A 27,789-nucleotide genomic window follows, 5' to 3' on the forward strand; every position below is an offset into this window, starting at 1 on the left:
CACTTACATTTAAAGTAATTATTGATATCTATGTACTTTCTGCTATTTTGTTCACTGTTTTGGGGTTGTTTTATAGCTTTTTTGTTCCTTTTATTCTTTTCTCTTGTGATTTGATGACTGTCTTTAGTGTTCTGTTTGACTTCTTTGTGTGTGTGTGTCTCTGTTAGATCTTTGGTTTATGGGTAGCATAAGTTTCTCTGTAGCAGACTCTATGTATGTGATTATTTTAATTTGTTGATCTCTTGATTTCAAGCACATTTTAACAACCCTTCATTTTTACTTTCCTTCCCTCAGGATTATTGTTTTTGACACCATATTTTTCATGTTTGATTTGTGAATCCCTTAAATGTTTATTGTGGACATAGGTGATATTGTTACTTTTGTCTTTGAACTTTCCTTCTTCCTTTGTCCACAATTGATTTACTACCCTTATTGTATATATTTGCCCTTATTGATGAGGTTTTTCCTTTTGTAATTTTCATTTCAAATGTGTCTTTTCCCCCTAGTTGGGCTATATTCTTTTTTGATTACAGAAATCCCATTAACATTTCTTGTAACGCTTGTTTGGTGGTGCTGAACTCTTCCCTTTTGCTTGTCTGTGAAACATTTGATCTCTTCCTCAAATCTGAATGAAAGTCTCCTCAGGTTGAATATTCTTTGTTGTATGTTTTTCTCTTTCTTACTTTAGATATATGATGCCACTCCTTTCTGGCATGCAGAATTTCAGCTGAAAAGTTAGCTGATATACTTATGGGAGTTCCCTTGTATGTTTTTGTTTCTTTCACTTGCTGTTTTTATTTTATTGTTTTTTAAAAATTAATTTATTAAAAATATTTTTAGTCTTCTATATAACATTTTAAAGGTTACTTTCCATTTACAGTTATTACAAAATATTTGTTATATTCCCTGTGTTGTACGGGGCTTCCCTAGTGGCTCAGATGGTAAAGTGTCTGCCCACAATGTGGGAGACCTGGGTTCAATCCCTGGGTCAGGAAGATCCCCTGGAGAAGGAAACGGCAGCCCACTCCAGTACCCTTGCCCGGAAAATCCCCATGGATGGAGGAGCCTGGTAGGCTACAGTCCCTGGGGTTGCAAAGAGTCGGACATGACTGAGCGACTTCACTTTACTTTTCTTTCTGTGTTGTACAATACATTCTTAAAGCTGTATTATACCTAGAAGCTTGTGCCTGCCACTCCTCCACAGCTGTATTGACCCTCCCCTTTGTTGCTTTTAATATTTTCTTTTCCGTTTTTCCATTTTAATTGTAGTGTGTCTTGGTGTGGTCCTTTTGTGGTTTATCCTGTTTAGAATTCTCTGTGCTTCCTGGACTTGGATGTTTGTTTCTTTTCCCAGGCTGTGTCTACAGATATGTTCCCTGCTTCTTTCTGTCTGTCTCTTCTCTTTCTGGGACCCCTATAACGTTAATATCAGTACACTTCATGTTGTTTCAGTGGTGTCTTAAACTTCCTAATTTCTTTTTATTTTCTTTTGTTTCTGTTCAGCTTTAGTGATTTCCACTGCTCTGTCTTCCAGCTCACTTAATCTGTTTTCTGTATCATTTAGTCTTCTGTTCCTTCTAGTGTATTTTTCCTTTCAGGTGTGGTGTTCATCTGTGTTTAGTTCTTCGTAGTATTTTCTATTTGTTAGAAACTTCTAGTTTCTCACTTGGTTCATTCATTTGTCTCCCTGGTTCTTTGATCATTTTTACAACTGTTAATGTACTCTTTCTCAGGTAGATTGCCTGTCTCCACTTCACTTGGTTGTTCTTCTGGGATTTTATCTTGTTCCTTCATTTGTAACATGTTCCTTTGTTGCCTCATTTTGCATAATTAGTGTTTTTGTTTTTATGTATCTGGTAGGTTGATTATATTTTCTGACCTTGAAGAAATGACCTTTTGTAGGAGACATCCTGTGAGTCCCGGCAGTGCACTCTTCTTTATATGCGCTAGGAAACCAGAGTTATATGCTCTGGGGATACCTTCTATGTGGGCTATGGTGGGCTGACTACTCTTGGCAGTCTGGTAAGCACAGTTTGTTTGCCAGGTTCTGTTTTCCAGAGATTGCCCTCTGCTGGCTGGGTGGGCTGTATCGTGAGGTGACCAGTTATAGGACCCTTGTGGGCCCTGGGGTTAGTGCTGGTTCACTGGTGGGCGGAGTTGGGATCTGGAAGATCATATGGCTGGTGCCTGCCCATCCATGGCTGGGTAAAGCAAGGTCCTTAGACTAGTGCCAGCCCACTGATAGGCAGTGCTGGCTGTTGGGGTCTGGATGCAAGGCCAAGGGGTCCCAAATCTGGTGTTGAATTGCTGGTGTGTATCACCAGTTCAGGCACAGCCGACTGCATGGTCTGGGGTGTCCTGAAGCTTGTGTTGGCTTGCTGGTTGGCAGGGCTATGGCCCATGCCATCCTAGGGCTGGTACTAGCCTGAAGGTAGGGTGTGGGGCTGCAGTGGTCCTGGATCTGGTGTCATACTTTATGGTGAAAGAGACTTTCCCCAAGACTAGACCTGGCTTGCTGGTGAGTGGAACCAGATCCCAGCGATTTCTGGGCTTAGTCCCTGCCTCTCAGCACATCCTGGTACTCTCGCGGCAGGTCCTGGGCATCTTGGGTCTTGTGCCTGCACACTGATGCATGGGACCAGTTCTGGGGCCCTCTGGTGGGCAGAGCCATGTCCAAGGGCGACTGTGGGCTTGGGGTCAGCCCATCTGCCGGTCAGTGGTGCTGTGTCCCTGCCCAGTTAGTTGCTTGGCCTGATAGTACTGATTCCTACAGACTGGAGGGTGTGAGAGGGTTTGGTCACACCTTCCTTGTAATGTTCAATCAACTACAAATTTAATTTTTATATTTACTTGATCAAGGAACAGTATTCATTGACAACAATTATGAACAGCTCATTTACTGATCTCAAAATATGCATGTAGGATCAGTTGGAAGGATGGACAGAATGTTTCATTCAAGTTTGAGCCAAGGCCAAAATATATGATGTTAAGTCTTTGAATCAGTCAGAAAGAATTTAAAGATCCATTTTGTTCCCAGCCTTATACCTAATGGGAGACAGTTATAGAGGAAGCAAAATAAATTGTATTTGCCCTCAATATAATGGAGATAGGATGGCCAGAAATAAATGTATGCTTCTTAGATATTTCAAGTAGCTGGAAAAGTTTTGTGAAATATACCTTGAACAAAATTTTGAATAAATTAAAGTAGAAAAGCAGCCAAGGAAATCCAAGTGGCATATGAGAACAGATAAAATCCTGAAAAATGTATGGTGGATGGTATTTTTGGTAAATGATAAGAATATTTTAGTAGCTAAGATTTTATTAAAGAATTTATTTGAGTCAGATCTTGGAAGCCAATAGGATGATGACTTCTGTGAGCAAGAAAGTTTACAATAAATAGAAACAGCAAAACCAAGAAATAAGGAGATGTATAACAGAGTTAGATTTCGGGATTATGGTACCTCTGAAAGCATGTAAGCAGTCCTTTTTAACAGTAGACTATTTTAGCAATTAATTTTCACAGATGATTTTGTGTTTTCTCAGGAAATCAAGTCCTAACTATCAAAAATAATTTCTGGCCTATTAATTACTATAACATGAAGTGTGCACCCTCAGAGAGTGAAGCCACATTTTTATGTTTATGCTTTTTATTGACAATAGGACACTGAAAATATGTGCGAGGAAAGAAATGGTTTAATGAATTTTTCCTGGATGTGTTTATATGAAAATGTTCTGTTTATGTTGTATCTACATGAGCACATGATAATCTTGAATGAAGTAAGGATAAAGGGGAAACCACAGCCTCCTGTTTCTTTTGGCTCTTGTGGTAAGGTAGCCAGCCGTTTGACCATTAAATTTTCTGAAGCAATTAAGTATTCAATGCTGCTAATCCAAACAAAGATTTAATTTCTGGTTTTTCCTGTTGTTCTTCCCTAAAATATACTGATCACTCCTATCTTAGTGATTTGGGAAGCTAAAAAAACATTATTAATTTGAAAGTACAGTTACAGTGCTTCATTTTTAGCTTCATCAGTTCAGTTCAGTCGCTGACATGTCCGACTCTGTGCAACCCTATGGACTACGGCACACCAGGCCTCCCCCTCCATCGCCACATCCCGGAGCTTGCTTAAACTACTTTCTGAGTCAGTGATGCCATTCAACCATCTCATCCTCTGTCGTCCCCTTCTCCTCCTGCCTTCAATCTTTTCCAGCATCCGGGTCATTTCTAAAGAGTTAGTTCTTCACATCAGATGGCCAAAGTATTGGAGATTCAGCTTCAGCATCAATCCTTCCAATGAATATTCAGGACTGATTTCCTTTACGATCAACTGGTTTGATCTCCTTGCAGTCCAAGAGACTCTCAAGAGTCTTTTTCAAACCACAATTCAAAAGCATGAGTTCTTTGGCAGTTAGCTTTTTTTATGGTCTAACTCTCACATCCATACATGACTACTGGAAAAACCATAGCTTTGACTAGATGGACCTTCGTTGGCAAAGTAATGTCTCTGCTTTTTAATATGCTGTCTAGGTTGGTCATAGCTTTTCTTTCAAGGAGCAAATGTCTTTTAATTTCATGTCTGCAGTCACCATCTGCAGTGATTTTGGAGCCCAAGAAAATTAAGTCTGTCGCTATTTCCATTGTTTTCCCGTTTGCCTTGAAGTGATAGGACCGGATGCCATTATCTTTCTCTTTGAATGTTGACCTTTAAGCCAAGTTTTTTACTGTCCTCTTTCACTTTCATCAAGAGGCTCTTTAGTTCCTCTTCGCTTTCTGCCATAAGGGTAGTGTCATCTGCATGTCTGAGGTTATTGATATTTCTCCCGGCAATCTTGATTCCAGCTTGTGCTTCATCCAGCCTGGCATTTCGCATGATGTACTCTGCATAGAAGTTAAGTAAGCAGGGTGACAATATACAAACTTGACATACTCCTTTCCCAATTTGGAACCCGTCTGTTGTTCCATGTCCGGTTCTAACTGTTGCTTCTTGACCTGCATGCAGATTCCTCAGGAAGCAGGTAAGGTGGTCTGGTATTCCCATCTCTTATTAAAGAATTTTCCACAATTTGTTGTGATCCTCACAGTCAAAGGCTTTGGTGTAGTCAATGAAGCAGAAGTAGATGTTTTTCTGGAATTCTCTTGCTTTTTGTAGGATCCAGCGGATGTTGGCAGTTTGATCTCTGGTTCCTCTGCCTTTTCTAAATCCAGCTTGAACATCTGCAAGCTGTCAGTTTACATACTGTTCGAGCCTCGCTTGGAGAATTTTGAGCATTACTTTGCTAGCGTGTGAGATGAGTGTAATTTTGCCTTTCTTTGAGATTGGAATGAAAACTGACCTTTTCCAGCCCTGAGGCCGCTGCTAAGTTTTCCAAATTTGTTGGCATATTGAATTCAGCACTTTCACAGCACCGTCTTTCAGGATTTGAAATAGCTCAACTGGAATTCCATCACCTCCACTAGCTTTGTTCATAGTGATGCTTCCTAAGGCCCACTTGATTTTTCATTCCAGGATGTCTGGCTCTAGTTGAGTGATCACATCATTGTGGTTATCTGGGTCATGAAGATCTTTTTTGTATAGTTCTTCTGTGTATTCTTGCTACCTCTTCTTCTGGTTCTGTTAGGTCCATACCATTTCTGTCCTTAATTGTGCCCATCTTTGCATGAAATGTTAACTTGGTATCTCTGATTTTTTTTGAAGAGATCTGGAGTCTTTCCATTCTGTTGTTTTCCTGTTTCTTTGCATTGATCACTTAGGAAGGCTTTCTTATCTCTCTTGCTATTCTTTGGAACTCTGCATTCAGATGGCTATAGCTTTCCTTTTCTCCTTTGCCTTTCATTTCTCTTCTTTTCTCAACTATTTGTAAGGCCTCCTCAGACAACCATTTTGCCTTTTTGTGTTTCTTCTTAGGGATGGTTTTGATCACCACCTCCTGTACAGTATTATGAACCTCTGTCCATATTTCTTTAGGCACTCTATCAGATGTAATCCTTTGAATCTATTTGTCACTTCTACTGTACAGTCATAAGGGATTTGATTTATGTCATACCTGAATGGTCTAGTGGTTTTCCTACTTTCTTCAATTTAGTTTGAATTTTGCAATAAGGAGTTCATGATATGAGTCACAGTCAGCTCCTGGTCTTATTTTTGCTGACTGTATAGAGCTTCTCCATCTTCGGCTGTAAAGAATATAATCGATCTGAGTTTGGTATAAACCATCTGGTGATATCCATCTGTAGAGTCTTCTCTTGTGTTGTTGGAAGAGGGTGTTTGCTATGACCTCCTCATAGTTTCAAATAAATAGAAATATGTGCAACCCCATGGACTACCAGAATACTGTAGTGGGTAGCTGTTCCCTTCTCCAGGGGATCTTCCCAACCCAGGGATCGAACCCAGGTCTCCTGCATTACAGGCAGATTCTTCACCGTATGAGGTACCAGGGAAGCCTCTGTAATAGCAACTTACCTCAAAGTATCTGTGAAAATTAGAAGATTCATTTGAATGGATTCCTAGCTCAAATCCTTGGCTGTAGCTGTTACATCTTCAAAAAGGCTTTTTGAGGATCAGATTTACATCTCATTTTAAAAAATTTAATAACATCATACTTAGTGATTAACGCATGGTCTTTATCAGCATAAAATGGAAGTAGCAGCCTAATTGGTTGATACAATGATGACTGCATCATTGTTCTAGTATGTATGTGTTCATTTTTGGGCACAGTATTGTTGTAAGTATGTCTCTGATTCTTGGAAAGTATTTCAGTATCATTTAAGAAGACATTAGTAGTTTTATGTATAATATCAAATAGACACATCAAGACTAATTTTGAATTATATGCCAATTATTCTGTAAACTTTGCTATTAAATGTATGGAGTATAAAATATTTTTAGAAAGACTGTTAAAATATGTATTTCCATCCATATGTAATGAGATTTATGGACTTTTCCCACTGTACATAACATAGATACCCTCAGAGGTAATAGTAAAATAATGAATTGTTTTAAACACTCAATGATTTTAACTTACTTTTTAATATACCTGATATTATAATTCCTATTTTTAAAATGAAGGTGTGCTATTTGTGTTAGTTATGAAAAATTCCTTTCTAGTAGAAAGGGAAACAAGCACCACATCTTAGAAGTATTCAAAGTGGTACTATATGTGATCTAATTGTAAAACTTTCTGGTAGAAGTACAATTAAGTAGACTGATAATATTCTCTTTCTTACATTTGCATATGATGAGTTGAAAGCAGATACTGAAAAGTAGGAGAAACAAAAGTTTTATTTTCACTGAAAACTCCAAGGATTGATGAAAGTTGTTTTAGCTTTCACCATGAAACAGTATAGCCTATTTTCAACTATGTTGGTTAAAGCCTTGTGAAGCACCTTAGAGAGGTTTGCGATTGCATTAAATAAAAAATAGATTTCTGCCATCACCTTGGGACTCTTGCCAGTGTGAAAGCATTGCAGGTCTTTGCTGCTCCCTGCTTGTCACCCCAGCCCAGAGGCCCGCTGACATCTACTACATTGTAGCAGGCTATCATGCAAGATAATTGGAGAAAGTTCCTTTTGGTTACAATATAAAACCCACTCAGACTACCTTTAGCAAGTAAAGGAGAAGTATTGAAAGTTTATGAGGATTTCTCATGAAAGAGGGCAAAAACCAGGTTTTAGAGCCTGGAACTGGAAGGCCACAGGTAATTTCTTCCTTAATTTCCCTTCTTTCTCCTCATGCCTTTCTCCCCACTGGCTATCCCCTTTCCTGTATTCCTTGGCAGTGCAGCCTCCTAAACCTGATTCATAATCTAGTAAACCCTGGGATTTGTCTTTATCACCAAAATCTCTTAAATTCTATTTTATAAATATGTATTTTTCAATTGGAATATAATATAAATATAGCTGTCAGAGGCCTCTCAGAGTGGGGGTGGGGAAGGCACAGCTAAGCAGAAACTGCTGAAGCTGCCTGTGTATTGGAGTTACAGTTAATCCTGACCACCTTTATTGTTTCCTACCCTTTCACTGGCACTTTCTGGCTCAGTGACCTCTTAATAACTCCACTCCCATCATCTTCACTAAAAAGCGACTTTGGCTTTTTAAGTCTCCCAAAATTAGTAGCAAGGACTTCTTGTCTTGAGTTGACAATTCACGATACCTTGATACTCTAACAAAAATGAAAGCTTTCTAAACTGCATTACATACAAAATGTTTAAACTAATATCACAGAAAGCAGAGGAAAAGAAAAAGTAGCACAATAGCACATGTATACTGAAACATAACTTAATTTTTCAGTGTGAGGCATGGGGAAATTTCATAGTAGGAAAAATTAATTTCCCTTAAAATCAACTTCACAATATAGAATTTTAATGTTGAAAGAAATGGAATGGTAGAGTGAATCATCAAGCAAAAAAGATTCACTGAATCACCTGGCAAAGAAGCTAGAGAAGAACTAGCCTCCCCTGTAGAATTCATTGAAAATGTCCCATTTCAGCCATAAAGTGCTCTTTAAGCCAACAGCATAAGTAGTTTACAAAACAGTAGTGCTTTTTCTCACCACGGGGAAGGTGGCTGATCTGACTTTTTATTTTTCCTAAGTTTATCTCAGGGACATCTTTGAAGCTGTATGGAGAAATCACCCAAGTTTCAGATTGCACTAGGGGAATGACTTCTAGAGCATTAGACATGAAGCACACACATAGGAATAACATCTCACTTCCTTAAGGTATAATAGTTAGGATCATGACCTTGGAAGGCTGATCATCTTTCTTTACACCACTCTTCAAAATCAAGTGAATTAATTTGTCTTTGCCAAAGATTTAGTCTCAGTCATGACTTTATTTCTATTTTTGGATTTAAATAATTCTCGGGGGTTATAGCAGCTGTATTGTAAGGGTTAAGTTAGAAAACTAGGCTGTGAATGTTAATCACACTTCTTGCAGCTGAACTTCAGTTTCTCTGCTTCAATATTTTTGTAAAATGAGGATATGAGGATAGTCCTGGTACATAAAATAATGTAAAAACCTATATGAAGATGTTAGTGACTTAATGTTTCTAATGTGCCAGTAATTTCTAAATGCTATTACATTTAAACAAACAAAAATATCCTTTAGAATTGTAACCCATCACTATTTCTAGCCTTGGAGACCTTTTCTTACATTTCCTCCTCATTTTCTTAAAATTCTTCCTGCAGTGTAGCAAGAGCCCTTCCTGATGACTCAGTGATGGGCTCAGTAACTTAATACTTTTAGGTTCTGAGCCATTCTTCCATATTTTTACAAGGTTAAAACAACCTTACTTTTGGATTCTCTCCAACCTCCTTTATAAGACAGGAATCAGGAAGAATGGAGTGAGGAAGATGGGTCATGAAGTAGCTAAGCTGCTTCCTGCTTAGTCACTCCTGACAGTTTCTCCTGTCAGAGGGTTATTGGGTGGATGGAGGTTGCTCCTCTTATATCTCAAACCAATGTAAGATTTTTCATTTATGGAACAGGCTACTGCTGTTTACTTTCTTTTCAGTTTAGTTCAGTTCATTTGCTCAGTTGTGCCCAACTCTTTGCAACCCCATGGACTGCAGCATGCCAGGCTTCCCAGTCCATCATCATTTCCTGGAGCCTACTCACAATTATGTCCATTGAGTCGGTGATGCCATCCAGCCATCTCATCCTCTGTCATCCCCTTTTCTCCTGCCTTCAATCTTTCCCAGCATCAGGGTCTTTTCTAATTGAGTCAGTTCTTTGCATTAGGTGGCCAAAGTATTAGAGTTTCAACTTCAGCATTCCAGTGAATACTCTTTGATCACCTTTAGGATGGACTGGTTGGATCTCCTTGCAGTCCAAGGGACTCTCAAGAGTCTTCTCCAACACCACAGTTCAAAAGCATCAATTCTTTGGCACTCAGTTTTCTTTATAGCCTTATTCAAATCTAAATATGACCTTTTGTAGGGCAGGACTTCATACTTTTCTGATTGATAATGTTAAATCATTTGAGAATTAGACTAACCTCATGAAAAATTTTAAATCTGTTGATTTCTAAAAAGATTTATTTGGAAGTAATCTTAATGAAAATAAATCTTTGCTAACACCAATTTAAACTATATGTTAGATTTTTCTTTTGGTTGTATACTCATTAGCTTCATTTAATTTTCAGCAATATAATAATTTTTTATAACAAATAGCTATGTGTTAAAAATAATTAGCTCAGTATGTACATGAAAAATTTTACACTTTAACCTGATTTTTCTTTTTTCATTCAAAGGAAATACAAGGGAAATAATAAGTGACAAGTTTCTTGTAAGGAGCTGACTTGTCATTTTAACCTCTGATCTGTTTCATTGTGATGTATGTTTTAAACATCAACTTTGGAAAATGTGTGCATTGAACCTATCTCTCCCTGCCTTTATTAAAGAGTTTTTATTGTTTTTAGACATGAAAATATTAAAAGCTACTAGTTTTGTCATTTTGCAAAATGCTTATTATTAACATTTTCTCAGCAACTGGAATTTTTAAACCTATTTTATTTGATTGCCTTTTATCTTCATTATGACTAATTTTCTTTAGATTTAACGTTTTTATAAAATGTTTTGAATCTTAGAATTTTTCTCAAACTGTTACTGACATTGAGCACCAAATGACTTTTCCTGGTCTACTGAATCAGGTCTGAAGAGGACATTAGTAATGAATACATCATTTTTCCCTGATCAGCAGTCTTCAGAGGTTGGTTTGTTGTCTGTTGATTAAGAAGAAAATGTCACCAATATAAGTTATTTTAAGTCCAAGGAGGAGCTAAACCATTGGCCAGTCATAAGCTATTAAAAGTCCAATCTGTTTAGATCTAGCTTCATTTGATTCCAGCCTATCCATTAGCCGTCTTTTCCAAATCTTTCCCATCTTCCAAGATTCAGTCTTCTTTAACCTTACTATGCTTTTTTGTTTGCAGTCTTCCAAAATTCCTGAAATAGCCAGCATTCTAAGTGCCATTAATCCACCCCTTCTCCACTCATTATTATTTTTTCTTTAGAATTGTTATAAATAACATTTTGTATTTGTCTTTTGGCATTTACGATAAAGACAGAGGATGAGATGGCTGGATGGCATCACTGACTCGATGGACATGAGTCTGAGTGAATTCCGGGAGTTGGTGATGGACAGGGAGGCCTGGCGTGCTGCGATTCATGGGGTTGCAAAGAGTCGGACATGGCTGAGCGACTGATCTGATCTGATCTGATCTGATAAAGACATACCTTTTTATTGTGCTTTGCTGTATTGGATTTTGCAGATACTGCGTTTTTTATGAATTAAAGATTTGTGGCAACCCTGCATCTAGCAAGCCCACTGGCACCATTTTTCCAACATTTGGTCGCATTATATCTCTGTGCCACATTTTAGTAATTCTCACAGTATTTCAAACTTTTTATTATTGAATTTGTTATGGTGATTTGTGATTTTTGCTGTCACTGTGGCAAAAAGATGACTCACTGAAAGCTGAGGTGAGGGTTAGCATTTTTAGAAACAACATTTTTAAATTAATATATACATTTTTTAGACATAATGCTATTGCACACTTAATAGACTATAGTACAGCATAACCAGCTCTTTTTCTGAAGTATAATTGATTTAAAATATAATATTTTAAATCAGTTTCAGATATACAGCAAAGTGATTCAGGTATATACATGTATTTTTTCAGATTCTTTTCCATTGTAGATTATTACAAGATTGAATGTAGTTTCCTATGCAATAGAGTAAATCCTTATTGTTTATCTACTTTATATATTGTGATGTGTTAACCTCAAACTAATAATTTATCCCTCACCAGCTTCTCCTTCACATTTGGAAATCATAAGCTTGTTTTCTATGTCTGTGAGTCTGTTTCTGTTTTGTAAGTAACTTCATTTGTATTACTTTTTAGATTCCACATGTAAGTAATACCACATCTGTCTTTGTGTGATTTACTTCTCTCAGTATGATTGATAATCTCTAGGTCCATCCATGTTGCTGCAAATGGTGATATTTCATGATTTTTTATGGCTGAGTAGTATTCCATTGTGGATATCTATCACATCTTCTTTATCCATTCATCTGTTGAATGGACATTGCTTCTGTGTCTTGTCTATTATAAATAGTGCTGCTATGAACACTGGCTTAGTTTCATTGAGTTAGACAAGGCTGTGGTCCGTGTGATTAGATTGACTAGTTTTCTGTGATAACGGTTTCAGTGTGTCTGCCCTCTGATGTCTCTCTCAACATCTACGGTCTTACTTGGGTTTCTCCTACCTTGGACGTGGGGTATCTCTTCACAGCCACTCCAGCAAAGCGCAGGCACTGGTCTTTTACCTTGGATGAGGGGTATCTCCTCACGCTGCCCCTCCTGACCTTGAACGTGGAGTAGCTCCTCTCGGCCCTCCTGCGCCCGCGCAACCGCCACTCCTTGGATGTGGGGTAGCTCCTCTCAGCCGCAGCCCCTGACCTTGGGCGAGGGGTAGCTCCTCTCAGCCATGCTTCTGCACAGTCTGTCGCAGCCGGCGTGCTTCTGCGCGGTCAGAGATGGAGAAGCTCTATACAATCAGCAAAAACAAGACTGGGAGCTGACTGTGGCTCAGATCATGAACTCCTTATTGCCAAATTCAGACTTAAATTGAAGAAAGTAGGGAAAACCACTAGACCATTCAGGTATGACCTAAATCAAATTCCTTATGATTATACAATGGAAGTGAGAAATAGATTTAAGGTACTAGATCTGATAGATAAGAGTGCCTGATGAACTATGGACGGAGGTTCGTGACATTGTACAGGAGACAGGGATCAAGACCATCCCCATGGAAAAGAAATGCAAAAAAGCAAAATGGCTGTCTGGGGAGGTCTTACAAATAGCTGTGAAAGGAAGAGAACCGAAAAGCAAAGGAGAAAAGGAAAGATACAAGCATCTGAATGCAGAGTTCCAAAGAATAGCAAGAAGAGACAAGAAAGCCTTCCTCAGCGATCAATGCAAAAACATAGAGGAAAACAACAGAATGGGAAAGACTAGAGATCTCTTCAAGGAGATTAGAGATACCAAGGGAACATTTCATGCAAAGATGAGCTCAATAAAGGACAGAAATGGTAGGGACCTAACAGAAGCAGAAGATATTAAGAAGAGGTGGCAAGAATACACAGAAGAACTGTACAAAAAAGATCTTCACGACCCAGATAATCACGATGGTGTGATCACTGACCTAGAGCCAGACATCCTGGAATGTGAAGTCAAGTGGGCCTTAGAAAGCATCACTACAAACAAAGCTAGTGGAGGTGATGGAATTCCAGTTGAGCTATTTCAAATCCTGGAAGACAATGCTGTGAAAGTGCTGCATTCAATATACCATCAAATTTGGAAAACTCAGCAGTGGCCACAGGACCAGAAAGGTCAGTTTTCATTCCAATCCCAAAGAAAGGCAATGCCAAAGAATGCTCAAACTACCGCACAATTGCACTCATCTCACACGCTAGTAAAGTAATGCTCAAAATTCTCCAAGCCAGCCTTCAGCAATACGTGACCTGTGAACTTCCTGATGTTCAAGCTGGTTTTAGAAAAGGCAGAGGAACCAGAGATCAAATTGCCAGCATCTGCTGGATCATGGAAAAAGGAAGAGTTCCAGAAAAACATCTATTGATTGGAGATTTATCCAGTTCCTGTATTTACTTTCAGTGGTACCTGGTTTTGCATTTGGCATCAGTGAAAGATGTAGACTCTGGAATTCTTTTGTTTATTTTTGTCTGTTGAGTATATTATGACTGGAAGAACCAATAAGTTGGAAAGGCTAAAACAAAAATCATTTGAGTATTAATCTTTGATTGAACCCTATAAATTTATAAATTGATCTGTATGTATGGATGAGAATTAACAAACATTCATTGCTGAGGTTTTTTAGCATTTAACCACTTTATCATTAATTTTGGACTTTTTTTTATGTGGCTGTAATAATTGTACTCACATATTGAATGTAGGTGTTTAAGATCTAATCCATGTGTTCATAATGCATTTCTTAGCAACCATCAGTGTTCTTTTTGGAGCTGTGTTTTTAAGAGCCAGTGCCGCATTGAGGAGGATGTTTAAAGATATCTTTTTCTATTAATATAGCACAAGAAGTAACATAGATTACAATGGTTTTGACACTTTCTACGTTACTACAGACCCAAATTAAAGGGTTTACACTTGCTCCAGTATTTAACATCATTATGCTGTCAACAGTTTTTCCCAATCTCACCAACACGTTAGACATTATGAATTTTCCTTGTATATTAAGCCTCAATTGGAGTTATTTTTTTAATTTATATTTTTATATGAATTTCATAAAAAAATTATGCAACATTTCACAGGTACTAATTATATTTCACAGTTCTTCTTTAAAAGTGGTAAATGTTTATTTCCACCTTAATGATAAAATAGTTGCAAATATATACTAATTAATTTACCAGGTCAACGCTTGTCACCTTACCCTTTTTTCACTTCCCAGTCCTCTGTAATAACGCTCCTTAGTAGAATTTTCTGTGATGATGGGAATGTTTTATATTTGCACTATCTGATATGAAAGCCATTAAAGTGCAACTGAGGAACTGAATTTTTAACTTAATTAATTAAAATTTAGTCACATATGGCTAGAGGCTACTGTATTAGCACAGCTCTATAATCTCTACCATCCCAGTAAACTGCTCTTGCAGTTACCTACTTCCACACGTTTCCAAATCCCATCAATATGTTTTGTCTGTTAGCCTCTTTAATCTTTCTCTGACATTTGATTGATTGTCCTTATTTTGCAAACCTTTTCCTTCATTCTCTCCTGATTCATAGTCTTCCTTATTGTCACTTTATGACTGATATTGTTTTTAGATGTCTACTTTGGACTGTCTTTTCATTCTTGCTTTATACATTCTCTCAGAACTGACTCTTAACTATTCGTTCAACATTTACTGACTATCTACTCTATCAGATACTGGAGCGGGAAAGAACTTACCCTTTCTTCTAGGAACTCCCCTTGCCTCAGCTCGCTTTAGTGCTGAAGATAAGATCTCTCTTCCTCCTCTGTTTCCTTCTCCTAAGGGCTAGACTCAGTACTCCACTTCCTTTTGACAGGTGCCTCAAATTACATATTGGGCTTCCCTGATAGCTCAGTTGATAAAGAATCCACCTGCAATGCAGGAGATCCCGGTTCGATTCCTGGGTCAGGAAGATCCCCTGGAGAAGGGAAGGGCTGCCCACTCTAGTATTCTGGTCTGGAGGATTCCATGGACTGTATAGTCCATGGGGTCGCAAAAGTTGTCCTAGGCGAATGAGTGCGTTTCACTTTAATTGAATTACATATTAGGTACTGACCTTATCTCCCATTCCTAGTTCCCTCCCCGTTGAAATAAAACTTTCTATCCATGAGTTTTTATATTATTATATCCATATTGCTTCTTAATTACTCTTAATGAAGCCTCTAATCTCATCTTTTTTTAACACATCATGTGACATTTATAGTTCCAGTTCTCAGGAACCCCATAGCATTGATTCCTAACCATTCTTTCCTTGATGTATCAAAAGGATCCACTTCCAGCTTCCCTCATAGCTCAGTTGACAAAGACTCTGCCTGCAATGCAGGAGACCCCTGTTTGATTCCTGGGTCAGGAAGATACACTGAAGAAGGGATAGGCTACCCACTCCAGTATTCTTGGGCTTCCCTTGAGGCTCAGCTGGTAAAGAATCCACCTGCAATGTGGGAGACTTGGGTTCCATCCCTGGGTTGGGAAGATTCACTGGAGAAGGGAAAGGCTACCCACTCCAGTATTCTGGCCTGGAGAATTCCGTGGACTTTATAGTCCATGGGGTCGCAAAGAGTCAGATATGACTGAGCAACTTTCACTTTCTTCTCACCTTTTCCTGCTTGTAGATTTTTATCTGTTTGCTAATTGTTTACAGGTTGAGATCTAAGCTCCTTAAAAGAAAGCTTTTCATGGCCTACTTTGAGAGTGAGCATGCTTTAAGCTATGCCAAGCCAATTGAATTTCTCCAAAATGCTGTTTCATTTTCCTCCTCCATATTTTCCTAACACGAACTCCTCATGTTTAAAGAATTGGTTCTTGAGATGGTGAATGTGGTCTTCATATTGATTTTTTTTCAATGTGTACATAGTTAATGTCAGTAGAAAGTGGAGGACGACTTGAGATAAAACTAAAACCAAAATAAAAGCATTAATGATATAATTTTAAATATAGTCATTGATGTTAGAAATATAATTGGATGTTAAACATTAAAGAAGTTATAATACCATTTTCTAATACTCCCTTCTCTAGACAAAGCTAGAATGTTTTTTCTTTTTCCATCATCAGCATCACTATTTTTAACATACATTAAATGCTTCCTGTAGAGCAGGCACTATACTGAGTGCTGTTTATTACCTCAGCCCTTAAAACAGCATAGTTAGGTCTGTATGTACTGAAGCTGTGGCACAGGAGGTTGTAACTTTCCCTTGCTTGTTTTTCAGTTGTGTGATTGTCTCGTAGTCAATCAAAGTGGCTTGTATCATTTTGCATTCCCACCAGCAATGAATGAGAGTTCCTACTGCTCTGCATTCTCACCAGAAATTGGGGTTGTCATTGTTTGAGATTTTAACAATTCTAATAAGTGTGTAGTGGTATCTCATTTCATCATTATTTTAATTTTCAGTACCCTTAATGACATATGATGTTTGAACATCTTTTCGTTTGCTTATTTGCTATCTAAATGTTTTCTTTGGTTAGGTTTGGCTCTTTTGCCCATTTTTAAATTGAGCTTGTTTTTATTATTGAGTTTTAAGAATTATTTTGTATATTTTGGATACCAGTATTTTGTCAGATGTATGCTTTGCAGTGATTTTTCTCCCAGTGTGTAACTTGTCTGTTTGTTCTTTTAACATTGTCTATCCCAGTGATATTTTTAATTTTAATGAAATCTATTTTTTCTTTCTTGGAATATACTTTTGGTGTTATCACCCAGATTTTTTCTTCTGTTTATCTTCTAGAAGAATTATAGTTACGTGTTTTACATTTAGGTCTGTAGTCCATTGTGAGTTAATCTCTGTCTAGATTTTGCACATAAACGGTCAGTTCCTCCAGCACCATTAGATGACTAGTCTTTCTTTTTGAATTGCCTTTGCTCCCTTATCAAAGATCAGTTGCAATTTGTATGAATCTATTTCTGGCCTCTTTATTCTGTACAACAGATCTCTTTGTTCTCTTGATAATACCATACAGTCTTGATTACTGTGGCTTTATAGTAAGTTGAGCGTCAGTTCTGTGACTTTTTTCTTTAATACTGTGTTGACCATTCTGGGTCTTTTGCCTTTCCATATAGACTTTAGAAGCAGTTTGTCAATAATCCACAAGATTACTTGTTGCGATTTTGGTGTAGTGACTGTTGAATTTATAGATCAAGTTGGGAAGAACCGATATCTTAACAATAGTGAGTTTTCTTATCCATGAGTGTAGACTATATCTCCATTTACAAACATTTACATAGATATCGCAGGTTCAGTTCCAAACCACTGTAATAAAGCAGATATCATAATAAAGCAAGTCACATGAATTTTTTGGTTTCCCAGTGCATATAAAAGTTATAGTCTATTAAGTGTGCAGTGGCCGTATGTCTATAAAAAAGTGTGCCTAGCTTATTAAAAATACTTTATTGCTAAAATATGCTAGCCTTTGGTGATCCTAAATCTTTTTGTTGGTGAAGGGTTTGAAATATTGTATGAATTACTAAAATGTGACACAGTGAGCAAATGCTCTTGGAAAGAGGAGCCAGTAGCCCTGCTTGGTGCAAGGTTGCCATAAACATTCAGTTTATAAAAAAGACTGCAAACACTGCAAAGCACAGTAAAGCAAAGTGCAATAACATGACGTATGCTGAAATTTATATCTTCTTTGATTTATATCATTAGTGCTTTATAGTTTTTCTCATATAGATCATGTATCTGTTTTGTTAGATTTATACTAACTTTTTTCAGTGCTGTGTTGTTTTAATTTCAAATTACAATCATTCATTTTTAGTATATAGAAAGCAATTGACATTTGTGTATTAACCTTATTTCCTACAATTTTGCTCTAATCACTTATTAGTTCCACTAATTTTTTGGTTAGTTTGGGATTTTCTCACAGCAGTGTCACCTGCAAACAAGGAGAGTTTTATTTCTCCGTTCACAATTGGTACACCTTTTCTTGTCTTATTGCATTAGCTGTGTTTGGTACAGTGTTGAATAGTTTTTAGAGGGGATACCCTCATTTCCTGTGTTGGGAGAAGGGACATATATTTTCTTACCATGATTTAGCAATAAGGTTATTGTAGATATTTTTTTTAATCAAGTTGAGGAAGTTCTTTATCCCTAGTTGGACAGAGAGTTTTGTTATAAATGAATGTTGGATTTTTTTCAAATGCTTCTCTATATCTATTGATATGATCATGTGATTTTTCTTTTCTAGCATATTGATGAGATGGATTGTATTAATTGATTTTCAGATGTTGAAACAACCTTGCATAACTGGAGTAAATCCCACTTGGTTGTTAAGTATGGTGGTGGTGGTGATTTAATTGCTAAATCATGTCTGACTCCTGTGACCCCATGGACTATAGCCTGACAGGCTCCTCTGCCCAGGGGATTCTCCAGGCAAGAATACTGGAGTGGGTTGCCATTTCTTTCTTCAGGGTATCTTCCCAACCCAGGAATTGAAAACCTGGGCCTACTGCTTTGCAGGATGATTCTTTACTGACTGAGCTATGAGGGAAGCCCCAGTTGTTACGTGTAATTCTTTTCATTGTATTTTGGGTTTGCGAATTTTTTGGTATCTATGTTTATGAAAGATACAGGTTTGTAACTTTTCTTCTAGTAATGGCTTTGGTTTTGGTAGTAGGGTATGCTGACCTCATAGAACACCAGGAAATGTTCCCTCTGCTTCTGTTTACTAGAAGTGATGATAAAGAATTGGCATCACTTCTTTTAATGTTTGGTAATAAGCATCTGAATGCAGAGTTCCAAAGAATAGCAAGAAGAGATAAGAAAGCCTTCTTCAGCGATCAATGCAAAGAAATGGAGGAAAACAACAGAATGGGAAAGACTAGAGATCTCTTCAAGAAAATCAGAGATACCAAAGGAACATTTCATGCAAAGATGGGCTCGATAAAGGACAGAAATGGTAGGGACCTAACAGAAGCAGAAGATGTTAAGAAGAGGTGGCAAGAATACACAGAAGAACTGTACAAAAAAGATCTTCACGACCCAGATAATCACGATGGTGTGATCACTGACCTAGAGCCAGACATCCTGGAATGTGAAGTCAAGTGGGCCTTAGAAAGCATCACTACGAACAAAGCTAGTGGAGATGATGGAATTCCGGTTGAGCTACTTCAAATCCTGAAAGATGATGCTGTGAAAGTGCTGCACTCAATTTGCCAGCAAATTTGGAAAACTCAGCAGTGGCCACAGGACTGGAAAAGGTCAGTTTTTATTCCAATCCCAAAGAAAGGCAATGCCAAGGAATGCTCAAACTACCACACAATTGCACTTATCTCACGCGCTAGTAAAGTAATGCTCAAAATTCTCCAAGCCAGCCTTCAGCAATACATGAACCATGAACTTCCAGATGTTCAAGCTGGTTTTAGAAAAGGCAGAGGAACCAGAGACCAAATTGCCGATATTCCGCTGGATCATGAAAAAAGCAAGAGAGTTCCAGAAAAACATCTATTTCTGCTTTATTGACTATGCCAAAGCCTTTGACTGTGTGGATCACAATAAACTGTGGAAAATTCTGAAAGAGATGGGACTACCAGACCACCTGACCTGCCTCTTGACAAATTTGCAGGTCAGGAAGCAAGAGTTAGAACTGGACATGGAACAACAGACTGGTTCCAAATAGGAAAAGGAGTCCGTCAAGGCTGTATATTGTCACCCTGCTTATTTAACTTATATGCAGAGTACATCATGAGAAATGCTGGGCTGGAAGAAGCACAAGCTGGAATCAAGATTGCCGGGAGAAATATCAATAACCTCAGATATGCAGATGACACCACCCTTATGGCAAAAAGTGAAGAGGAACTAAAAAGCCTCTTGATGAAAGTGAGAGTGAAAAAGTTGGCTTAAAGCTCAACATTCAGAAAACGAAGATCATGGCATCTGGTCCCATCACTTCATGGGAAATAGATGGGGAAACAGTGGAAACAGTGTCAGACTTTATTTTTCTGGGCTCCAAAATCACTGCAGATGGTGACTGCAGCCATGAAATTAAAAGACGCTTACTCCTTGGAAGAAAAGTTATGACCAACCTAGATAGCATATTCAAAAGCAGAGACATTACTTTGTCAACAAAGGTCCGTCTAGTCAAGGCTATGGTTTTTCCTGTGATCATGTATGGATGTGAGAGTTGGACTGTGAAGAAAGCTGAGTGCCGAAGAATTGATGCCTTTGAACTGTGGTGTTGGAGAAGACTCTTGAGAGTCCCTTGGACTGCAAGGAGATCCAACCAGTCCATTCTGAAGGAGATCAGTCCTGGGTGTTCTTTGGAAGGAATGATGCTAAAGCTGAAACTCCAGTACTTTGGCCACCTCATGCGAAGAGTTGACTCATTGGAAAAGACTCTGATGCTGGGAGGGATTGGGGGCAGGAGGAGAAGGGGACGACAGAGGATGAGATGGCTGGATGGCACCACTGACTTGATGGACGTGAGTCTGAGTGACCTCCGGGAGTTGGTGATGGACGGGGAAGCCTGGTGTGCTGCAATTCATGGGGTTGCAAAGAGTTGGACACGACTGAGTGACTGAACTGAACTGAACTGAATTTATCAGCAAAACCACTTGGGCTTAGTGCTTTCCATTTTGGAAGTTATTAATCGTTAATTGAATTTCTTTCATAGTAAAAGCCTACTTAGATTATGTATTTTTTCTTGTTTGAGTTTTGCTAGACGATTTTTCGAGAAATTGGTTCATTCATCTGATTTATCAAATTAGTGGGCATAGAGTTATCATAATATTCCTTTATTATAAATGCTTGAAAGGTGAATAGTGGTGACCCCATTTCAATTTGATATTAATAATTTGTGTCTTTGTTGTTTTTTTCTTGGTTAGCCTGGCTAGAAGTTTATCAATTCTATTAATCTTTTCAAAGAACCCGTTTTTAGTTTTGTTGATTTTCTAATTTTCTTTTCTTAATTTCATTGATCTCTGCTATAATTTTTATTATTTCTCCTACTCTGCATTTAATTTGCTCTTCTTTTTCTAGTATCCTAGCTTATTGCATTATTTATTCTATATCTTCTTTGCTAACATTCATTTAATGCTATAAATTTCTCTGAGCACTGTTTTTGCTACATCTCACAAATTTTGATGTTATATTTTGAACATATTTTTAAATTTCTGTTGAGACAACTTCTTTGATTTTGGTGTTATTTATCAATAGCAGTATGTTATTTATCAATAGCAGTATCTGGAGCTTCCCCGATAGCGCTGGTGGTAAAGAACCTGCTTGCCAATGCAGGAGATGTAAGAGATGCGAGTTCAATCCCTGGGTCGGGAAGATCCCCTGAAGGAGAGTATGGCAACCCACTCCAGTGTTCTTGCCTGGAGAATCCCATGGACAGAGGAGCCTGACAGGCTACAGTCCATAGGATTGCAAAGAGTTGGACACAATTGAAGCGTCTTAACATGCACGCACATATGTTGTTTAATCTCCAAATATTTGGGGATTTTTCTGGCTATCGTTCTTTGCAATTTTAGCTTAATTCCACTGTGGGCTGAGAGCATACTTCTTTTAAATTTACTAAGGCATGTTTTATGGCCTGAAATGTGGTCTGTCTTGATGCATGCTCCATGTGAGCTTAAGAAGAATGTGTACAAGTTTCACCAGATCCAAATTAAGATTTCTGCAAGGGCTGAACTTACTGTGGACACTCCAAGGGAGAATCTCTTTCTTGGCCTTTTCCAGTTTCTGGAGGCTACGTGTACTCTTTGGCTGGTAGGGTAGCTCCCTCCTCGTACCCTACGACTATCTTTAAAAGCCATCACTCAACTTCTGTTTCTGTGATCACATTTCCTCTCTTTTTCTGCATTTTGTTTTTAAGAACGTATGTGATTGCATTTTATTTACCTGGATAATCCAGGATAATCTCTCCTTCTCAAAATCCTTAATATAAACACACCTGCAAGGTCTCTTGTACCATGTGAGGTAACATATCCATGGTTCCGGGAATTAGGATGTGAACATCTTGGCTGTGGGGTTGGAGGGTGTTCTTCAGTTCACCACGGTAGTAGAGTCTGGATTTGAACTTGATATACCTGCCCTTGGAGCCACTTCTGTGCTCTTTCTGGCTTCCCTGTCACCTTCCACATCTAAATAGCTCCTCTGTGGTGTACTTTATTAGTCTGTGTTTACCTTTACCATTAGGATGTGTCTCTCCTGAAACAGGACACATCCTTTTAAACCAAATGAATTCAGATCAAGGAAATTACGTGGAATCTTGAGGTATCAGCAACAGAGAAAAAAATTGTTTTTGATTCCTCAGTCTTTTAAGGCTGTGTGTGTGTCTGACTTTTGCAGTTTATTCATTTACCTCCTAATATTAATATAAATTATAAATTAAGTGCTAAGATAAATATACACATATTTACCTAAATTCAAGTAGTTTCCTGTGGCTAATGGCTGTGAAATTGCTATGATTCCACCAAACTACTATTATGGAACTGTAATATATATCCTAAAGATGTTTGTCTGAAATGAAAATTCGAACAACTCATTTTGCCTTAAGTTTTGGTTTCTCTTTTTGTGGGAACAGAGGTAAGGACTAGAATGCTGTACATTTTAGAGGAGTTTTATATCATAGTTTGTTATGCCAAGTAGTCTTGCTTCAGTCACTGGACAGCATAATTAATAGTAAAAAGTTTTGGTAGTTTATCATGTCCTTTTATTCCTAGAAGCACTTTATGAGCCTTCAGCTATTAACACAACTATAGTCAGATACTGTGTGAAACCACATTTAGATAGTGTTTTCAATATGCTGGCAAATTTAACTACATTTCTGTGCAGTGTATGTGAGCCCCACCCAAACTTGAACCTGTTTCCATTTTGATGAGGTCCAATCAAGAGAAAAAGCAACAACAAAAAATCTTCCTGTGTGGCCTGTAGATATCAAGTCTGAAGATTATTAATACATTTCCAGCTTGGGACCACAGATAACTACACCCTTCCTGTTTGGGATTGAGTTTACTGTGGAACAGATTTCGGAAATATGTTTCTGACCGTTGTGAATTTTATTTATAAAACTTTGGAGGGTGAGGTCCTTCCTTTAACAAAAAACTAATGATTTCCTGTCTAATGCCCAACCAGCGCATTTTAAGCAGTCTTTTTAGAAAATTTACCCTGTGGTACAGAATTACATTGCTTTGGGAAGTTCTGATTGTTCTTGTCAGCTAATGTACAAAAATTTGTCTTTTCAATGAATAATTCAAAAAGGATTTACAATCAAAAAATAAAACACAGCCTTTAAATGCTTTTATTGTCTCCAGAGTGAGAATAGTTTGCAGTGTAAATAAATGCATGAACACATTTTAAATACGGTTTTACTTTTGATATGCAAATCTGTACTACATTTATGTTCTGTAAATATGCTAAATGAAAAGTTACAGTTATAGGTAAACCAGCAGATTTACATTAAAGAATTTGCAGGTTAATTCACAGTGTAACCTTATCCTCATCTAGTACATCTGCTATAAAGAAGCCTATAACATTTAGGCCACCCACAAAGTGGTCTGCTGAGGCCAATGGTTGATGTTAGAATGCTGTTATTATATGGGTTGACTGGTTTGGTAAGGAATTTACCTCCACTAAGACTGTAAAAAACATCATGGTTCTGACTTCCCCCATGGGGACTGCATTGGCTTGACTTAGGTTAGATCCTCTGTGTTTGTTAGACCAGTTACTGTGCTCCATTGCCTTGACATCCTATGTACTATTATGCGGATGGTATACTGTTTCCTAAGTTGGTTTATTAGAGTAGTCAGTAATATTAATTCTGGGTCATGTAAACCTTGAGATAAACTGGAATAAACATTTGGTTTAAATATTCAAATTAAATTTAATGCCTATTAGGGGTAAATTTCGTTCACTATTCAGAAAAAATGTTTACTGTTGAGATGGAGAAGGCAAACTGAGGATTTTATATATTTTAATTTCTGGTCATTTGAAGAACTTACTCTTTGGGGCTTATGAATTATTTTCAAGAGCACGGAAGTGAATTTAGTATAATTTGGCAACCTAGTACTGAGAGGCAAAAACAAATATTCTTCTTTAAATAGCTATTTTAAGGGGTTAAAAAAATATTGCTGACATTAAAAAATACAGCAGCAATCACTGTGACTAGCAGTGATCATTTGAGGAATGAGAACTGTCATGAATGAAGCAATGTCTCAAATCACTTCTAAAGTTTTAAAAAGTGAATAAAATTCTTTTTCAGAGAATGAACATATTGTTTTTGTTAAATTTGGAAAAATTAAAATTAAAACAGTACTTTTAAATCAGATAATTTGTATTTAATTTTCATGGAGACTTAACTAATTTTTCTTTAAATATATGAATTTACAGAGTATGAAAAATAGCATAGAAATCTAAAATGCATTTTGTGACTGCAAACTAAGGAAATAACATTTAGTGTGGAAAAAAATTAGCAGTTTTTAGACAGGAAATAATATTTGATTGCCATTAGTAAAAATTATATATACATATTGAAACAAAATATTAAAATATATACATTAAAGTAGAAAATATATAGACATGTATACATGCATATACTATATATACATCTGTGTGTACACATGTATATGTATGAACATGTGTGTGTATAATATACTGTTTTGATCTGAACTCTGCCTTGGTGATTTTAATTATCAAATATTTATAACTTGAAAAGCTTTTTTCAAATAAATACTTTCAGCCTTCTTATAGTTGTTTGTTGTATACTAAACAGAATTTTGAATCTATCACCCGGTCATGATTCAAACAAAAAATCAGAAGTTAGGGGCTTGAATATACTTAATCTTATCTTAATCTTATTTCTTCCAAACAAGTAAATGAATAAAGCTATCAGCATGTCTTACCTAGCTGGTATTTGTTCTTAGTTCTCATTTCTAGTCTTATGTCCTATTGGTAGACTGCATTATGCTTGACAAATGCTATGCCTGACTTCTGTAGTCAGTGATGTGGTCTGTCAGTGCTTTTCTGCTCATTCAACTTGCCAGCAAATCTCAAGAGAGAGTGGTTTAAATGGCCTTTGGCAGTAGTGTTTACTCAGAGCAAGGGAGGTGTTGTGTCTCCCTTTTAGATTTCAGTATCATAATTCTGTCGACTGAATCAGTTCAATGTTTGGCTAATTATTCTTAGTAACCACAGTGTATTTATCTTTCTAGGTTTACCGACAAGACTGTGAAACTTTTGGGATGGTTGTGAAAATGCTGATTGAAAAAGATCCTTCATTAGAAAAGTCTATACAGTTTGCATTGAGACAGAATTTACATGAAATCGGTGAGCGGTGTGTTGAAGAACTCAAGCATTTCATTGCAGAGTATGACACCTCTAGTCAAGATTTAGAGCCGTTTTAGATTGCTTTCTCAGGCAAAAAAATTTCTAGATTTTTTCCCCCTGGATTGTGTAAATCCTTAATATATGGAATTTTTGTGAAGAGAAATACTTTATGATAGTTGACCATATTTCCAGTATCAAATAAACATCTAAAATAGTCTAAGATATTTTAATTAGAATCTTTTTTATCTACATGTAGAGCCTTCTAATCCATACTTATCTTTTTTTCCCCTATCCTAAAACAATGGGTCAGTTAATTTTTCAAGCTTTCTTGAAAATGCAGTCCAAGATTTCTGTACTTACAGGACATGTCCTGCAGTCTTCCATTGTTACGTGATCATCTGGTCACACTAGTGTAGTTTATAGGTTAGAGTACATTCCACTTAAACATTTGTAACTTTTTGCATTTCATAGTCAGTGATACCATGTGAAAATGTTACAATTCTGAGTTGTGTTTTATTGACTTGTTGCTTGCTTACCTTAGGCTTTGTAACTTTCAGTATGTTTAAGTATATTCAAATAAACTGAATACTTTGGTATCTTGGGAAATATTTGCTTTGAGGATAATTCTCATTGTGATAAAATAGAACATTTAAATCTCTAAAAGACACCTCATAATAAAATCCTGTTTTCCAAGTAAATGAACTCAATGTCTTCTGTTAAAATAATCCTGAAATGCCTGACTAGTCTCACTGATGTGTGAGTCTTAAATATTACCGCATAGAAGACTAACAGACTGGGAAATTGGAGATGAAAGATGAGGCCTATTTTAAAATTGAGATTTCTTTAAAAATTTCTAACCAAAAGAGAAAAATTTAGAATATGGGGAAGTAGTGGAGTTCATTTTATCTGTAGGCCCATATTCCCCATCTCAAGAAAGAAAGTGATTGGTAACATATTCATAATTAAACCCATTATGCCTTTGTTAATCTCTGTTTGTAATCCAACAAACTCTTGTTCTGCTGTCCCTTTTAGGGGTTCATAGCCCTCTACAAGTGTTTTTGAATGAAACAAAGAGTAGGCTGTAAGCCTAGCACATCTACCCTTCACCAAGCAGCCTGTGTAAACAATCCTTCATGAGCGAGCCATCCAAATCACGGGTTAGTTAAGAATCTAACTGGGACAATTAGGGTATTCCGCTCATTTCCTGATCACTTCCAGCTGCCTGGTGGCATTTAGCCAAATATGTAATTTCGTGGCATGTGTTTGGAAACTTTTAAAAATATTTGTTATTACTACCCAATCTCATTATCCTTCCATTCTTTTTCCATTCCACTCTCTCCTCAGTTGAATTTCAGCGTTATTTTTAGTGGCCTCTATTGACTATATCTAAAGAGCTATACCAGAGTAGATAAAATTTCTATTAAAAGTAGAAATAGCGGTATAAATAATTTTAGTGGATCCTGTAATGTGTGCCTCAAAATATGCATTATGCCATTTCACAAATTAAAAAACTAGTTGAAGGCAACAATTTATTAAGCTTCCTATATGAGATCACCTTGAATTTAGATATTGTACATAAGCCAAAACTAAACCCTATGTATCATCTTTGGTATTCTTCTCTAATGTGAAAAGTGGTTTTATCTGTTACCTACATTAGAAAGACTAAGAAAGTACTGATTTGTTTCTAACACCCATTTTTTCTTCTTAAATATTCTAATTCCGAGATTCATTTCCTCAAGTCAAGATGTCACAAGTTTAAAAATAAAACTTGAGACTCAACTACCTTGAGACAAAGGAGTTGTTTACTTTGTTGAACTTCACTAAACTAGAGAAATTGTACTCACAGATGCATCTAAATATAGGTTCAGTGGGTAGCTTCTTTTCCCCTTTCCCCAAATTACATTCAACATTTCAAGCTGTTTATAACTTGCCATCAGCATTATTCTGGTACGCTTGTCAGTGTTAAATCTGCTTGTTTTATTTTTAAAGCTTTTAAAAGTTTTATTTTAGGATAGATGAATTCAGATACATGCCAGGGTATGTATGTTGCAAAATGTTTTTGATTAAAGAAATTTGTTTGTAAATTATCCATTGTTTTTGAGTATGCCCAATTGATGTGATAAAGTTTTGTCTTACCATAAAGCCTTGATGATCAACAGGGGGAAAGCAAATATTGTGAAGCTTTTGTGAACTTTAAAAGTACAAAATAAACCAACCAGTTTTAAATAATTAGATCGTTTCTTTTAAA

The 27,789-nt window shown here is 37.0% G+C and overlaps 1 protein-coding gene across 16 annotated transcripts in view; it reads left to right on the forward strand.

Moving 5' to 3' along the window:
* Nucleotides 1–26,239, forward strand: part of PPHLN1 (periphilin 1) — a 171,296-nt gene extending 145,057 nt beyond the window's left edge. For 15 of the 16 annotated variants that reach the window (XM_006058175.3, XM_006058181.3, XM_006058182.3 and 12 more), the window contains one exon: nt 25,427–26,239. In XM_006058175.3, coding sequence (XP_006058237.1) covers nt 25,427–25,618 — 192 coding nt within the window. In that variant the 3' untranslated portion in view covers nt 25,619–26,239. The remainder of the gene's footprint in view (nt 1–25,426) is intronic. The other variant, XM_006058183.3, reaches the window with a different exon arrangement.
* The last annotated feature ends 1,550 nt before the right edge of the window (nt 26,240–27,789 follow it).

The sequence above is a fragment of the Bubalus bubalis genome, chromosome 4 (assembly GCF_019923935.1).
Source record: "Bubalus bubalis isolate 160015118507 breed Murrah chromosome 4, NDDB_SH_1, whole genome shotgun sequence".
In the NCBI taxonomy this organism is placed as follows: domain Eukaryota; kingdom Metazoa; phylum Chordata; class Mammalia; order Artiodactyla; family Bovidae; genus Bubalus; species Bubalus bubalis.